Source organism: Trichoplusia ni, chromosome 9 (genome assembly GCF_003590095.1).
Source record: "Trichoplusia ni isolate ovarian cell line Hi5 chromosome 9, tn1, whole genome shotgun sequence".
Classification (NCBI taxonomy): Eukaryota; Metazoa; Arthropoda; class Insecta; order Lepidoptera; family Noctuidae; genus Trichoplusia; species Trichoplusia ni.
The window spans coordinates 5,392,829-5,411,431 of NC_039486.1; the positions used below are offsets into that span (position 1 = coordinate 5,392,829).

The window sequence follows — 18,603 nt, forward strand, 5'->3', positions numbered from 1 at the left end:
AAGGCAACTACCCTTTAAAAAATTTTGTATTGAACTGCGGAAATGGTTGTTAATGGAAAGTTTTTATTCGATAAACGAATTTTTTTACAAATATCCATGTAAATACTTTAGTCTTGACTTAGCTTCTAAATATAGGCCTAAGTAGCTAGTCCATCAATATAAGTTCCTATTCTATGGTATAAGATGTAATCTTCTAAAATAATGTTATTGTATATGTAAAAATAATGTTATTTAGTTTTTATGTCCGCTAATAAATTTTGTATTGTGTGTTATGTAAATTTTAAGTTTAATGTGTTAGCTTATAAGAAATATATTCTAAGTAATTTGCATGCCGCTATGACGGCGAAACATGTCGATCTATTTTATATGAATGTAACAACTTTGTACTTACCATGTTTCTGGCAAATAAAATATTATTATTATTATTATTATCATCATATCGTTCGTTTGTACATTTCCACTATTTGAGTATTAAGCGGCGTGCACAGCCCTTTATCACTAATGAAACCGATATATATGAAATACGATCATCAATATCTAAAAACAAACATAATATCGACCAATAAAGAGTTCAGCATATCAACATGCAAAATTCCAATTAGATTCCTAACATACGATTGTGATAAACCAACCGTTATTGAAGTTGCTTATCTATGTAATTAGAAAGGAACTAAGCTGTAACCATTTGTGTTTATGGGAACATTCAAGTGCTGCACCATGTTTTCTGATAGCTAACACGTATAGAAATAGTTTTATTGTGTACCTACCGATAATAACCATATTTTCATTTCTAGACCAAATGCAAATATTTTGTCCCACGTAAGATATTCACGATATGTAAATTTTTGAATTAATTTTGATACAATATTTGTGATAACAATATTCAATTTGGAAACACTCATTCATATTTACATTGCCTGTTAATATTAGCGAATTATACTAACAACAACAATAGGAACCCTATTTATTATTCGTCAATAAACCGTAACTACAGTTTTCCAAACATGTTATAATATTATCAATCACTAAAAGTACCTCAGAGAAACAATTCCGTCTCCACGTCTGGCCCTACCAAGTTTTATTACTCATTTTCAAATGGAGTTCCACGATAAGGCACGATATAAATCGTTGAAAAATAAATGAAGAACACCAAGTGGTATACGGGGATTAAGGGTAATGTGTGCGGTCGTTAACAGAGACATTCAAAAAATTATCTACTACGGAATGCGGTACTTTCCACCCACCGCGGATTCGTCAAAAGGGAATAAGGCATCAAATATTCAATTTTAAAACAGCCGCTAAAAGCGAAACGTCATCGCCTACGCAACCGCAGCTGGGACTTGACGATTTAGAAATTTTGTTACAGATGGGACACGCACTTCGCTCCGGGAAAGAGATAAGTAAAAAATTGCATTAGCAAAGTGAAAAACATAAATGAAGATGACAACAATAATGTTTGAGATGTCGTGAAATTGCCTTCCTTAAATGTTTAGAGGGTGTGTTGGTGACGCAACAGAAGTGATTCAAGTCCCTTGAAAATTATACTGTCAAGAACAAGAAAACGGCACGCAGAGTAGGAAAAATTTCATTAGCGCCAATCAAAATGACGAGGTCCAAAATGAAGCTTGCAAAGAGAGTCGTAATCACGGAGTTCAGCAGGCACCCCCTCGACGTGAGGTCTTATTAAAGGAATAATATTTACAAAACGAGACGCCTCAGAAATCCCCAAATTAAGATCTCGCCGAAACCCGCCCAACTTCCACAAAGTGGAATCATTAAATTAAAAATGTAAACTTTTCTCTTAGCAAGGTAATGGGCATCCCGATGTAGATAAATAGATGGAATAGCTGCAAAAAGGAGCATTTTCCTGTTCATTAAATTTTTCCTTCGCTTTTTTTATTTCGACCCCTGGTGCTAATTTTGTTGGAATTCACGCCCCTCGGCTCCACCCGCTGGGACTCAATCACAGAAATTTTATATCCGGAATTAAATAAGTACCCGACAGTATTACGAGCAAATTTAATATGAGCTTATTTTTAGCGAAGTATCTTTCTTAATTAATCGGATACTCTCGTCTGTATTTATTGGATTTAAATATTTTGTAAACATTTTCTTGTTCCTACAAACAGAGCTCAATACTTTCCTTCCTCGTCGCGTAGAAATTGGTTTAGAAGTTGCTAAGATCTCAACCCTGAAGGGAATATTTCCATCAGTGGTAACTTATTACAGAGGGTGGTTTGTGTTAATAACTCGATTGTCTATATTACTCAGTGATATACATTTTGTAGGAAACGTCAGCGATCTCGGTAGTAAATGCAATTACATCTGCTAATATCGGTCTGCGGAGGCGAGAGCGACTCTCGTCTCCGCAGCACTGCTTCCAGCGATGCCACCCTCTAACAGTTTGGGGATCACTTGCAATTTACTTATTACCCTTGCACCTGGTTTTATTTATCCTAGATAGCCGCGTACCCTTGCTATTTGCATATTTACGGCGGGTAAAATATTGTTTTTGACTTATTTTTAATTGATAGTGAATTAACTCTAGAGATAGTATTACACAAAGACATGGTTGCATGACAAGACTGCAATTGCAAAATGAGTTACGCCATACAATATTTTCTCTTTTCATTTTACATTGTCAATACCCAAATGTGTTTCTCATTACGATATCGGCTTTCCTTATAAGATATTGATTGGTACAAATAAGGAAATCGAATTATTCAATGTCCGCCCCTCATTTGTTTCCTGCTCCCCCACAGCAGAGATGAAGAAATTCTTTCCGAGTTTTCGATTACTTGTCCAATTAATTTTATAGATTCATTTGTCTTAGACGCTTTGAAATATGCACTGTAAACATTGGACGTATATTTGTACAAACCTAATTTTCAGCTATCAAATTCGAGTTCGGTTACATTTCCTCGATCTCCATTGGATGTCAACTTTCATATTTCTGTCAATCATTTATTATTATAGCTCTGAGCTATTAATGTCACCATTTCTATGAGAACCAGGTGAACAATTTAGTTCAAACTGTCAAGTACAAGCGGCACCCTTGTCCCAACAGCTAGCACAGATTACGTGTGAGCCTCTCTCTCTCTTGAAGTGGTGTCCGGAGTGGGACAGGGATGTCGAGTGTTACGTAATACGAGCAGTTAGGGTATTCTGATGAGAGGGAAAGTTCACGTTCCGTTTCTCATCACGCCTGTGCGCGCAAGTGGGTGAGTGCGGTTACTGGCCAGAGCAACGCACCGGCCATTCATGACGTAATTGGCAATCGGGCTCATTAAACAGATGTATTTTCACATGGTGAACATGTTAACAGCTTTGTTGACGATGTTCGTTTAGTATCGTAAGGGTGCGCTCGTCTAAGTGCTGTTTCTAAACTTGCTTAGTATATTTAATTTGATAAGCACGCAAGAATCACAGTCACGTGAATTGTTGAAAGTAACTCTACCTAACTATATACTGTTGACACTTATCATTACTGGCCATATAGATAAATCGGGATCGTCGATAGTAACTCATAGCCAACGAAACCTTCAATTACGTTTCAACTGTGACTGTAATAAATCAACAATTGAATAGGCCATTATAACTCCGACCAATCACATCACAGCACTGGCTCTGTGTCGAATCACATACACATTGATAAATCAAGGACATCAGTCGCGGCATTCTGAACTTTAACTCTTAGGAGATATACAAATGACTAGCCAAGATTATTATTCAATTACGGTCGATAATAGGAGGAACACGTTTCTACGAACAGTATTCAAATCAAAGTTTTTTCGTTCAGATGAAATTTAACTTTATGTGTTGGTCTATTAGGTTTCGAGCGACGCTTATTGAGTTTGTAGGTGTAAGATAACAATGAGTGGTCAGACAAGGTGTTAAGAGAATACCTATTGTTCAAATCGGCGTGAGCGCGGGGGCGCGCCGCGGCGAGATCAAAGCCGATTGATATTGAGACGTGACCACACCTTCGGTCCACAGTATTATCCAGTATCCGACTTTGGATTAGGTGATCTGTTTTGTTATTTCGGTTGATTTTTATATAAGGAAACAAAATGTTATTATTATACATACTTTTTTATATTTTTGCCAAGAACGTGTATTTATATTTTCTTTACGATCAGTAATTGCTGTAAGCACTTCATGACATGACATTTATTGATATCGTGAATTTAAATTAAGAGAATACGACAACATTTCAATAAATATATTATGACATTTACGCGCCCAGTTACTCATGCCCTTAGGCCTCACAATATTCTAAATACATTTAAGTCGAGTGAATAGTAAAGGGCATAATTTGCACACAAAGGCACACGTCATCAAACTGCACAGTTGGACACCTCCTTACGTCACAGTGAACACTCCCGAGCGGGTCCTATCTTGATAACACTCGATATTCTGTCACGCTACTGACCGTGTACAAATTACATTGTAAAATCTAAATAAAAGACTTTAAGGACATAGGAACAGATTGTATATTTGTTTGGCAAAAATCTCCTTAAAGTATAAGTTCGATAATCTTGCGATTGATTTCCTGATGTAAAGAACTACGTCCGGATGCAAATAAAAGTCTAGATTTAATATCTCATACTGACAATAACGGAACCTTCATAAGTGATATTTAAATCGTTGCAATAACATATGAAAACGTTTTGATAATAGACCCACGATTGCGGTACGGCACTGGGGTGTCGGAACTCGGGACCCTTTACAAAATCATTTCTATTCCGTTTTCCGTGAAAATTGCCCACCGACGGTCAAAGGGTTAACGATTTAGTGTTTATTTGAATTCCGCCTTTGTTAGTTTAAAAGGCGTTAGAATGTAAACGGATCCTTTGTTGTGATTGCCGTGTGTTTTGTTCCGACCGTTCCCAGTTTATTGTTTTGTCGTTTGCAAGGATTTTGTCAGGCGCCTTCAACGCCCCACGTTTTAATTTGCCTTGTAGGGTTGCTACAGTTGAGATTTTGGTATCGGAGATTTGGATTTATTTTCGTATATTATACTTAAGATACTTTTACGCTTGCAGAACTATCACTATTTTAACATTTCAACAGTTTATTCTTAGCGTGTCGAATACAAAACTTGGACCAAATTTAATTGAGTCTTTAGTATAAATTGAATTGATTTATAACTTTAAGTAGCGTCATGAACTACGGAGTTCATTATAAGAGTTTTATCTTAATGCTCTGAATTCCATAAGGATTATTCTAATATGACTACACACATCATAAGTAGAGCTTTGAAATTTTTAGAGATAAAATGACTTATGATGCTGGACTATGATTTATCAACTTTTTTTAACGAAAATCTATTTATGTTTTTAGAGTATATTTTTATATGAACATTGTCAATGTGATTTTATTAATTGACATTGTCATATCGCACAGTCAAAATAATGAGTATTGAGTCGAGACACGATACATTGCTATAAAACGGACTACAAACAGGAGCTAACTATTCATTTATTAAATATTGTAACGTTTCAACAGCAGATCATATAAAATGCAAGTTTAACAAGCAATGATCAACCAAATCGGGAGTTGTAACATTCAGCGGCTTTGTGTTCCATTGTAGGTACCGCAGCATGGCATCGTTCTTCATTGAGCCCTCCCGGTGGGGAGCCTACAGTAGCCCGACAGTCTCTTTTTGTACGTCCAACGTTTTATCAAACATTTTAATGGCCGGCTTTATGGAGCCAACAAAAGAAGTGTGCCAACAGAGGCGTTAAATCCTTTTCGATATGATGATGATGATCACGCGTTTGTCACCGCGCCGCACTGTGGGCTTGCCCCTCATGCGTGAACTCAACTATTGAAATTCATTTGTTCTCTCGTGAGATCTCTTGTGACAAATCTCTATTACTTTTCCTCTCTTGAATACATTTTTTTATTACGTAACATTAATATAAATTCAAATACGTTCCAAATACAAATACTAATACATAGCTACTTACCGCAAACTTTCGGGATGCCTTATTAACTAAAAATAAAGGTCACAAACACAATCATGCTTAAAAAACTAAACATAAACAACTAACGCATTCAATAATATACTACTACACGTAAGTAATTACAATGTAAATTTATCTGTGGTTTTAACTTTGAATCAATAGCTAGGGTGTAACCTGGAACCAAAACAACGACAACTAACATTTCACCCACAATAATTCCAATTACACTTAGATACAGTAAAATAATCACACCATTGAGACATTAGGCAATCGAATGTATAAGGACTGTTTCACGGACCAACCAAGCATTTAAGAAAATCATTGCTTAACTTCAAAATTTCAATGATATGAAATGGGACCTACCTGGTGAGAGATGGAAATTGCGAAACACAATAAAAATATTAAAACAAAATAAAACACACCAATAAGCAATTTTGTTGGAAATATTATACTGTGTAAAAGTCCTGCGTTGCGGGTGTAACGTGTGGTCTTCCAGGCTACCCCCTTGGCTTGCGAGCAACCGGCACAGCGGCCGAGCCCGCTCGTACGTTTCCGAACGCAACCGAACCCGGCCGAACGAAACCGAACGCGCGGACCGACTGAGATAGCGACATACCTGTCTGGCGCTTTCATTGACAGGCACCTGAAATGAAGAAAAAAATCGATCCAATTCGTTGAAAATTTTAAATTTAAAAATTTTGGTCTTACTAAACTTAGACTGACACAGATAAATTTACATGCAAGGATGTGTATAGGTCAACGTCAAACATCGTTTTGCTTAACTAAAATTATTGATTCGAAATATCAACTCTGTATTGTTTATTTTATAAACGAAATTATCTATGATCTATAGCGAGCAATGGTTCTAAAATGGAGAACATATCTGTACAAGGGGTAACAAAAATGTATTATAAAAATTAAAAGTAAACACACTAAAAAAGAATAAACAATAATGTGGCAAAAACAGTTAAAAACAACATTGCAAGATGTATTAGGACAGTTGTTAAAATATGGGGTAGAGTCGAGCGGCTTGACTCCGCGGCTCCGGTGTTATTGTGCGCGCGCACGCGATCTCTCTCCCGTGTTTGCATTCGCACACTGGTGCCGCACATCCAACGGTTTGTTCCATTTTTGAATCATGCGCATAAAATCATTAACTATCCCATTAAGAATGATAGACATTCCAACTCACAGTTGCCTTTTTATAAGTTCCTGTAGACTAGTTTTATTCACGACAGCACAATAAATACGCAAGGTAATAAATTCAATTGAACATTTAACAGAATGATGTAACTTGTCAATTAGACCGCGTACATTATTTTTTGTTTAAATAAAATAAAATGATCCTTTTACCTACATACGGCAAACTTATAGCTTTTACTATAAATGGTATTGACGCCATGTATCAAGTAATCAATTAAAGAAAGCAGACATAAATATAAATTGATCAATAAAAACAGATTAATATTGAGTCATTACAGTATTGAAGACTCCCTTCTCGATGGACGAATTTATTAGATTATTACCGGGTAAAATCACGCAAATGGAATCGTAAAATAAAGGAAATCAATCCCGTTAAATTGAATTCAATTCCCTTAACATGATTTCATTATAACGAGGGAGCATGGCATACGTCACGTGATGTTAGCCGGTACTCAAATGTAGTGCTATTCAATTACATAAATTTTACTGGAAATGCCGCTATGCTTAGTGATTGTACTATTAGACTAGGTAATGAAAACGTCAAAACGATAAAATAAATTTATCGAAAGAGAACAAAAATATCAAACAAAAAGAGCTCACTATGAATAAAGTGGCGTGGAGTAGCGGTTCAGACAATACATTTCACTTCGCGTGTGAACAACCACCGATGACTATCGTTTTGTGCTATTTTGACACAAATACTTTTCTCGTAGATATTGTAATAGATGGCATTCAACGCGTACCGAAGCATACACGCAACAAAATCAAAAGTCACCTACTCGAAAAAACCAATCTATCAATATTAGAACACAAAAAATATGCAAGTCAGTTAATAATCCCGAATCGGCATTCAACAATGGAAATAAAGTCACAGTCACTTTTTTAATAATGGCAACACAGTTTTTCTTTTTTATTGCCACCCTAGGTTCGTTTGACATTTGAACCGGCTGATGACTTAGCCACCATGATGGATCGACGCGACCCACTAAATGAGTGCGTTTAGCGTTTATTTTCTCTGCTATTCAATGTTTGTTATTGTTAACTGTATCAAATTGAGTCCCTTCAAAAATTATACATCTATTTTTATAGATAACAAAAAATGATCCAATTTCCAGAGAGCTGTTGGTTCCAAAAGAAATTAATTTCAAAGCAAACAATAAAACAAAATAAAAACGTATTTACATACAAATTAACTGTTGAACTGTGACTGGTAATCATTTGTCAATTCTAAGTGTCATTCTGAATCCCATAGCCGGACCATGGCTCTACGTGAAGTAAAATGCCATTTAAATCCTTATCCTTAGAGTCCAAAATAAACGATGGCGTCAGAAACTGCCAAGAAGACGCTAAGAAAATAAAATTTACAATTTTGAATTCTCTTGGCCATGATATAGAGTCTGTAATTCTTTATTTTTATCGTCTGCGTTAGAAGAAAATGAGCGACTGTATACAATTTATCATCGAGCCAAGTATCCGCCCAAACCGTAACGAATCACTAGTAAATAAATTGACCACAAACATTTCGGAGCATTTCTTTTGATGTAGCGTCCAGAAACAACTTCCATATTAATTTATTAGTGATGTAAGTATCCCGAAGATTTGTTGCTCAGTTGATTTGCGGTGCTCGTTCTCATAAATCATACTACTTGCGGAGTTCATTCTTTCTGTATTTTATTACAACACAAAATGTATTCACATCTCCATCTAGCTATTCAAACTATTCTTGTCTTAACGTAACGATTGTAATACGGCTTATTCTTAGACAGTTATATTCTTAGATTTTATTCCGGGATTCTCGAATCTAAAAAACATTACTGTGGAGTAGTAAATCTATAGATCCATAATAAAATGTTATTAATCACGATATTGTTTTCGCCTGCCAACATTAATGTGATCAGAAAAACAGTAGTGGGTGGATCACGTGACGCGGACTATGTTATTATTTTAAGACTATTTTATAACACAATTGTAATTGTTCTATTTGATACTAGTTACGTACAACGCTGCCCGTTATTGGTTAGATCGCATAGAGAAAGAAAAAGTACCCGTTCTCACATAAAAATAATTTTAATACTGCACCTACCGAGAAAAGTTTGATAAAATCCTGTAACACAAAAAATAACACCTAAAGAAAGACGTTTATTTTATATTGAAACTTGAACTACTCAATATTAACATATTTTTCCCATAAGCTCTGTGGTAGACAAAATAGAAATGAGTCACAGGCTATAAATTACGTTTGACAGGTCATAGAATTAGATTGATACGTTCTAGGCTCATTCAATTGATAGTGATGTGCCGGGATGTGGGGGTCTACTGAATCATTTTAGGCCACATTATATAAAGCAAATATATTTATTATACAAGAGGCACGATCATGTATTTTTAACATGAATCGTTATTCAATATAAATAAAAATAAAATATACCATAAGTAAATGCTGTTAGAATATATTTTAATTAATTTAAATTCGTCTTAAATTATTGCTAGCCGACTTAATTTCAGAACCCTAAAGCTTTCTCAGACAGTTGTAGATCTACACGTAGATACTCCACTTAAATGTTGATCTGCTCAAGAGACTAGAAATTTCATTGCTCTCAATTAAAACGCAGAAATAATTATTTGGAAACATCCACCCCACTTGTAAATCAATTTATTAAAGTAAATGCGAGTCTGTCCCTCCTCAGAGCTACGAGTATCCTTATTTGATATTTTAAGACCCGAAATAATTTCAATTAAATGATACGTATACTGAGAACTTTGGTTAATGCTCCTCACTTGATAATAACTCATTTAATTCAAAATTATTCCTTAGGTAATTAATGAAAAGAACCAAACATTACAAAGAAAACAAATACGAAGTAATGGCGCCAACTCTTTCGTCCCACCTGCTCTCTAAACAAACTTTTGACACGGCCGTAACGAACATTTTTCGGGAAAAATAATTGCACATTTATCCTCCAGGGGGCATTAATTTCCCTTCAGCCGCGATTCTGCTGAGGAAACAACCCAATTAGTGCATTACTTCTTACTTAAGAACGAATCTGGTCTCTCATAAAGTCAGTGTTACACTTACTGATACATATTTATTCAATTTTAAGACTTTTAGTCAACTTTAATGAACATGCTGGAATATGAGATTGTCAAATTACTACTGAATTCGTAAAAACTAAAATCTCTTCTCTTTATTGACTTAGTGTAAATGCACAGAATATTAAAACTAATCCATTTCATTATAATTATAGTATTTACTGTGATAATAACACACATAGAGTCAGATCTTTCAGCAATACGTGTTACTTTAATGTTGATACGAACACAGCAAATTGCGGCATAATTAAATAATAACACCACGCATGGACTAACCCGCGTACAATTATAAGACAAAAAATAGCTTTGAAACAACCGCTGACATTAACTTAATGCGAACAACTTGGAGATATTGTCAATTTTTATGCGAGTTTAATTTTATAGCAAACGTAGTCAGCACTTGGCTTTGTTTATAGCGTTGTATAGCGTATTGTGTGATACAATCTTTAAAGTCCAACCCTTCCGAGTTTGTGTAGGACAAGATTTTTATTTTTGTTATTTATAACACTCGGAAGAATTATTACTTCTGAATCGTTTAAGTCCTTGCTCAGTGCTTGTAATCCCGCGAGACAAGATTAAAATGCTCGCCCAACGCTAATTAAAAGGGTAACTTTTTCTTAAGTAAATGATTAATCGAACATTTGTGTTCTTATTTAATTTACACAAAATATTTTAAGGAGCTTTAAAGAAGGTTGAAATAAGGTAAATTAAGTCTGTTATTATAAATAAACTCACTCGGCTATGTATATTTTTAAAATAAACTTTGAAACACTTATCAATTTGATTAATAAATGGTCATCATTATCACACTGTATTCTTAAAATGTAACTAACAGTATCTTATTTTGACTACAATTTAATAAGCGTTTTTGACAAGACTATTTGCATTAAAGTATGTTGACAAGTCAGTAATTCGCTTCAGTCAACAGTAGCCATGTTCCTCAACACCTGTCATATGGGGTTAGTGACATTTGTCGACCTTGTACATACTTCGAACTGGATCTCCTGTCAGCTAGCGCAATTTTAATAACCACACAATCAACACAACCTACTTCAAGACCTAGATACTATCTAATAGAAGGAACTATTAATAAAACTTTAAAAACAAAGCCTGATGTCTCTTACGATGATGGCCATTTTGGATAAATGCGTCATATCTGACAACCTCTCCTTAAATAGTAAGACCTAATTAAGTTTGAACGCGTCTGTACGCAAAAGTATTTATAAAATATGATACGTGGTAATATAATATCAACACGAATATGCAATTCTTTTTACACGTCAGCACTCCGATTTGACGCCAGGAAGGAAACTCATCAGTAATTGCAATTGTTTAACTAATTGCTAAATTAATTATGATAATTATCGAGCAGCTAGTGGCAATAATTTCGCACGGGTGCGCCGCAAACGCCTTGAGTTATGAACGCCCTTTACCGCAAACTCATCCATTTTGCCCCACTGTGGTAGTGATGGGCCCTAATTGTGTCTATAAAAACTGTTACAGTAAATGCATCGTTGCACAAAGAATATACTAAAGGAACGACTTGTATCCACAGTCGATCAATTCAAATTAGCTTTAAATGGTAAATATATGAACATCGACGATAATTCATGGTCAAACCGGACAACTATTTGTCTTATAAATTACTACAAACAAATGTTGATGAGAAATATTTTATTGCTATATTCTTTATTACTTTAAACACAAATATCATATATTAATATTGTTTATGTTACGAGCTACAAGACATCAACAAAGCCAGAATAAAAGGCAACGGGAGCGATTAGCCCGCGGCACCGACTGCGTGGTCACGATTTATTGTACGCTAGAACAAAATTAATTTTGCAGTCACCAACTTTAAATTAAACAATCTACTTCTCAGTTCTACTGTTCTAAATGGTTCAAATTAGTTTGGCATCTATTTCGCGGAGCGCAACAGTATGGCGGGCGATCCGGGACCCAACACAGTAAAGTCTGAGCTGTTTAAGGAAGATACTTGTCTAGTCTTGAAACCGGTTCCATCTCAAATGATTGGCAACCAAGCCTTGCTAACATTATAAAACGAATAATACCTATTACAAGTACGATCACATTGTAAGCTTTTTCAGATATAGGCAGACGGAAAAAAATGCAATAGATATAAACGCGATATTGAAAATATGCTGTGCCGTAGAAAAACTCAAAGTAGTACAAAAAAGTATTCTTAAAAATGTCATATCATTTCTATAAATACCTAGTCGGACAGTCACAGCTAGTTTTTTGGTAAAACGATTTAAAGATAGTTGTATTTTTTGTACTGAGTGGACAATGCTATGCTTGTTACGCCTAACTATTTAGGCACTAACAATGTATCTTGACGAAGCAAATTTCAACCCGTCACACATAAGCTGATAGTATAAACGGCTCCTATAAAAGAGAATTACGTTGTTACAACAACTGGCAACAATTTTTCTTCATACTAAGTTAGTTGTAACACGCAAACACGTCAGTGTAAAATAAGTAACAAACTACCCACATATCTTAAACTTTAGAAGACACGGACAGGGGAAACAATTAGATGCATGAAATTATGGTATGTTATAACGTTTCTTTTAACTTTTTGCACTCACGTACTATCAGATTACAAAAATACTGCTATATCAAATTATCGATATGAAAATAATTATTCTAATTAAATTCATATTTTTAGCCACTAAGCCTATAAGTATTATCTCATAAAAACTAGTGCAATATCTGTTCGTTTAATTTTATTCCTATTGCATAATGTAAAATGAGAGAGAGATAATAAAAATATTTAAATTTTCATTTTAACAGAACTTTTGCAAAACGAAATCTAAACTAACAATGCATTACTTATACCAAAAATAGACTTAACTACAATCTCCAAAAAGTTACACATCATTTGAATATAGAGCCAACAAATTGTTGGAAATTGGTCTATTTGTTTCCGGTGGCCGCCACTCAGTCTTCCGGACTGCATTCATCATTCGGACAATATCATTAAGACATCAAGCCACGGGGGTAACACACCTTATTATGCCTTGTCGAGGAAAACGTGAGGAATGTTATGGTAAAAAGCTTTCAGAGAGCCTCAGAACTCTACCATTTGCAAATTATACGAAAGTTATTGTTTTGTGCCGAGTATCGTATAATTCCAGTTTCATTTGAATTTGTGTCTAAGTGTTTAGAATATAGGAATGGTTTTTTTCTAAAGCAAACTTGGCACTAGTTTTGGTTAGTTATTTGTATGTATTATATTCAGATCTGCGTTATAAAAATGATCGAATCTGTGGCTCCTAAAATCGCCGCACTAAGCTTAGCATAATAAACATCGAATGCAAAATATTTATAATCAGAGCTGCAAAATGATTTTAGCAAGTACAAATATTTTATTTTATTAATAGTAATCCTTAATTGAAATAACAAAAATCTGTTCCGCCCGCGACAAATGACATCATGATAACAGGTACTGTCAAATTTTAATTAAAACACAGCTATTAATTACAATAAATCAATAACTAGACCCATTATTACATTAGTCATGAGGTTATGGCTTCAACGATCAATTAATGTAAATTGTTAATTAGAAAACACGCAAAACACTCGAGCCGTGCCGATCCAATCAACGAGCTCTATCTAACCACTACAGAGCTACGTAATCTAGCTATATAAATAAAATTAAAGTGTCTGACAATGTAACTCTATACTGTACCCATTGTGACTTTAGTTGACCAATCCCTGGATCTAAGTTTAGCCGTTTGTGTTTCCCACGAAGTATGATTGTCCAACTTGAACTTTGGTACTAACGTTTCGAATTACTGCATACTATGTAGAGATTTTATTAGCTGACTGCTTTTATGGGATAGGCTTGCCAATTACACCCAGTACTGTACTATAAAAAAGTCGTAAGTTAAAAATATCAAGCTTAAATGTCAAATTCAAAATAAAAATAAAATGGGATTAGTAATAACGCGTTTCTCGGATAATTAACTTATGATGAGCAAAGTCACTAAACATTGCTAGTCTATAATACACACAGTTATTTAAGTTAGCGAACTTCGGAATAAAACAAGTTGGCGATAAATTTTAATGGCTTATTAATGTGTTCCGCAGTCTTTGGCTACGCAGGCCAATCTTGGAACCTAACAATTGGTTCGCCTAACGAATAGCCAGTGTGTAGTCAATTATAATCCAATTGACACGAAGAGCTAGCTGGTTACGAAAGTGTACAATAATTAGAACTGTTGGCGAATGAAAAAATACCTGAGAATTCTGATTGCCAGATAAAGCGGCGATTGTCTTGGATTGCATATTGAAAAAACATGCAACAGAGATAAGGAGTTACATGGTTGAGCGACTTAAAGGCATCGCGGGTCTACACTGGCTAATTGCATTTCCTACCTAGTTACTACACTGGTGCATAACGAGTGCAGTTATTCAGCTCGTTAAATTTTTGATGGTTTGAAATATTGCTTTTTAGTTTGCAATGTTAGTTCAGTATTTGATGCTTGTTTATATTCTAAGGCAGGATGTTGTTGGGTATAATTATGTTTTGAGCGTTCTGAATGATTTAAGACTTATATTCTTGAAAGTAAACTACCTAAATATTTTGACTGATTTGAAAGTAAAGTTAGAACAACAACAAACATTGGTTTCGTTATTCAGATATAAAAGCTTGGTATAAGTATGAACAGTGTACTTGTATGAAACGCTCACGGCAGACAACACGACTCCCGCGCATTATCATCTCGACTTACGGAAGTTGAATTACCGTATCAAACTATTTCTTGTACAAACAGCTTAGTAGCTACGTCAGTACACCCTTGTCACACTCACACCATACACATATCACGTGCACAACAATATATGCTACTACTTGGATTTAATTCGATACAGTCCTAAATGGGATTCCATTGTGCAACACTTATCTTGTGAAATCATGAATGAAGACATTTGTCTTAATGTTCTTGTTTTTCTAACTGTGTAATCAGAACAGTGAGCATTCTGACAGTTACAATTCATGTTTTCTAAAACAAAGTACTTGTTTATGTAGCTACCTACTTGTTCAGTTAAACGAAGTATTTTTTTAAACTAATTAGGCAATTACAAAAACCGTATTGGGAAACCAGAAAAATTATAGCTTATTTCCTTTAGAAATTTACCAAACGTGTCGAAATAAAGAAACCGTAAATGAACAGTTTAACTATTAAAAGAGTATCAAAAATATCTTAAGCGACATTATAGCGTTATTAATAATATAGCCCAGTATAACATGAATTACTAACTGCAATAAAATAGAGCAGTAAACCGACAAGCGAGATTACTTCAGCACATAATTAACGACATTAATATAGAACTTTTCGGCGTCTTTGTTTGTGGTTACTGAAAGCCGGGCATTCATAAATTTTTCCCTATAAGTGATAAGGATAAGGCCACCGGGAAAGCAGGATGTATCAGTAATCTTGTTTGCTAAGACTATGGTGTTTACACCTCATTGCTAGTCGTGGTGTAAGTCTAAAGGGGACAAGTGCTGGAGTTCCCTTGTTTGTACTGTAACTCTACCTAACATCCCACATTTCCTCATAAGGATAGTGTCGCGAGCTCATTATAATTTAAAATAAAATGCTGTTAAAAACTAACCTTCTTTCTCTACTTTGGATTTATCATGCTAGCCACAAAAAAGTTTTTGCAATTGTTTTTATTCATTCGAATTTCGAATTCATTTTTAATTGCACTTTGTCGTGTTCCACGTATTTTATAGGCATCGGTGGTTGACACATTATACCAGTTACATTAGTTATGACATCGAGTCAGGTACATCTTTGCAAGTTGCATTCCCGGCGAGCCTATTCGCTAGTACACATGTTTACATGCGAGGGAACGATCAATTGCTAGAATCGCATAATACAGTCGTATGTGTGCGATATACAAAACTATTCAGTGGACAATAGAGATATCTGATTCGCAACAATGCATATGTATAGGAATTTTAATTGGAAATATGAGAAGCGAATGTTGCGTTGCACGTTGTTTTGATTTAGCGCCGTTTCTATCCTGTCTACGTTAGATTGTTACCAAGATATGTCTGTATTCTTTATGGCCATTGATTTCCATATGTAACGAGGTATAATTAAGTAAAAAACATTGAGAATTGTATGCACACTTGTTTTCATGCGATTGCGGTAATGACCTGCTGTCGGTTAGAATTGTTTATTTGCCGCGCGAACTGGCGCCAATTCTAAAATGTTTCCTACTGATGTTTATTTAATGTTCATAGCTTGTAATATTAGATCCTTCGATAGCCTCTATTTTGTGTAATCAAAGTATGTGTTGAAATAAACGTCAATAACAATGTTCGTCGTGACTAAGAGAACAAAATGCTGTTTATTTCTATCTCATATTATTACCAGGAAAAGACTTTTGAAACAAAATTATATTTGAAAATCACAGAAGAATTCCTTTCGGGAGAAAATTAAAATAAAATTAACAACCAGTCAATTACGGCCCCAGAACAAAATGAAGTATGTCTGTTATAAAAAATGGGAGCCAAGGGTTGGCGAATTTCTTTCCGGTTCTGTACATTTGTTTAATTAATCACATTCTTACGAATGGACCCCTCGCCGGTCCGAATGTCCGAATATTTGGAGTTCTTTTGCCCAACAAAGTAATTCATAAAGAGAATTCATTAAAAAATATTCTGAACGTATTTTGATTTGTTGATTCACTAGCTTTTATAAGATTCTAGCGTTCATTCAAATTACTAATATTTTTAATTTAAACCACCCTATTAGTCATCTTACAAAATTACAGGTCTAAAAGTCAAACTATAATAAAAATCAAACTGTGTTTCATTTATGTTTTGATACAAAAATAAATCGAATACTATCTGTACTAGAAACTCAAAAGGAACCAACACGTACAATTAGTTCGTGAATAAGTATAGCATTTAGGCAGATATGGCACATAATTGTAAAATTAAAAACTTGATTATAGAAGGGGTCGTATTACAAGTCACTTCGCAACAATCTCGCTTATAATTACGTTAGTCTGGCAAAACAGGGGCGCTCTTTTGAAATACGAAATACATGGAATAGCTCAATGTACAAATATTGGAGAACTACCGATTATTTTTTGTAGAAAATATGTTGTTTATCGTAAAAGTCGCCAGTGGTACTAAGATTTGACTTTTCGCTTTGGTATCGAATACGTTATGAAATATCGTATGCTATGATTATAAATATTTAAACTAAATTTGTAGTAAATATAAGTATATTCAAAGTCTTTTGAAGTCAGCAAAGTATTTTAATTTATGTCTCTTATTAAAAACAAATAAGACGAGAAAAGAAAAATATCTTGTCATAAAACTTTACTTTTAAGCAAAATTCGTAAAACTCTATTTCGAGTAATCGAATTGCAACTCCATAGCACAGTGTAAAAAACACTCACGCAAACGGGAAAAAAAAGTGCAAAATCATATCGCTGTTACATCTCAAATGGTTGTTTTTTATTTCAATTTTCGAGGGTTCGCTAAACGTTTGTAGCAAACTCTATTATTCGGTTCCCGTTGTGACGTAAGCATATTCCATACTCAACAGCCGTTTGTTATTAAATATAATAATGTATATCATAACGTATTCATATCTGTGATCTCAATGAATGTGCCAATTCTTTTATTTGTTACATGAGATTAATTCATTGTATTTTTTACTTATTGTGCAACTTTATCCACATGTTCGTATTATTATCTGTTTTTTTTTTTCAATACACAAGGCAAAGTATTCTTATAAACAATAACATTAAATATGCTATTAACCGAATTAACTTAGAAAACACTCGCTACATTAAACTTCCAATTCCTATAAAGTCACGCATAGTAGACATCAAGTAATGTTAGAAAATAAAAATCTAATAAATCCACTAACAAAAACGATTTATAACCTTTCTTAACATCATATTACGTCAGTTTGTATTTACCACAAAATGTTTCATTTGCATAATAGCTTTTTTTCCTGCCATTACTATTTACGTTAATATTCTGATTCGTTGGAGCGGGGGTCGCACGCACAGAAAACATAAAGACAATTTGTATGTGGCGGCCATTTATGTAAATAAATCTACGATACCGCATTATTACAATAATATGTACGAAACGGGTGTGGCTACCATGTTTACCATTTTATTTGGGTGTGGGTTTGTGTAAACGAATAATCAAATTAGTTTCAAGCGCTACGGATTTACTGACTGTCATCTAGCTACAATTAAAACATTTTTAATAATGGGTAGTTAATTAAAATTCGCATCCCAAAATTAAAGAAAACAACAGCAGAACTTATTAACTATT

At 34.4% G+C, this 18,603-nt stretch overlaps 1 protein-coding gene across 5 annotated transcripts in view; it reads right to left on the reverse strand.

The window, feature by feature from the left end:
* The window catches only part of LOC113497120 (dachshund homolog 2), a 128,619-nt gene that overhangs the window by 99,391 nt on the left and 10,625 nt on the right, over positions 1-18,603 (reverse strand). For 3 of the 5 annotated variants that reach the window (XM_026876508.1, XM_026876506.1, XM_026876507.1), the window contains exon 2: positions 6,586-6,612. The exons of the other annotated variants lie outside the window; for them this stretch is intronic. In XM_026876508.1, the coding sequence (XP_026732309.1) occupies positions 6,586-6,612 (27 nt within the window). The remainder of the gene's footprint in view (positions 1-6,585; positions 6,613-18,603) is intronic. 5 annotated transcript variants of the gene reach the window in all.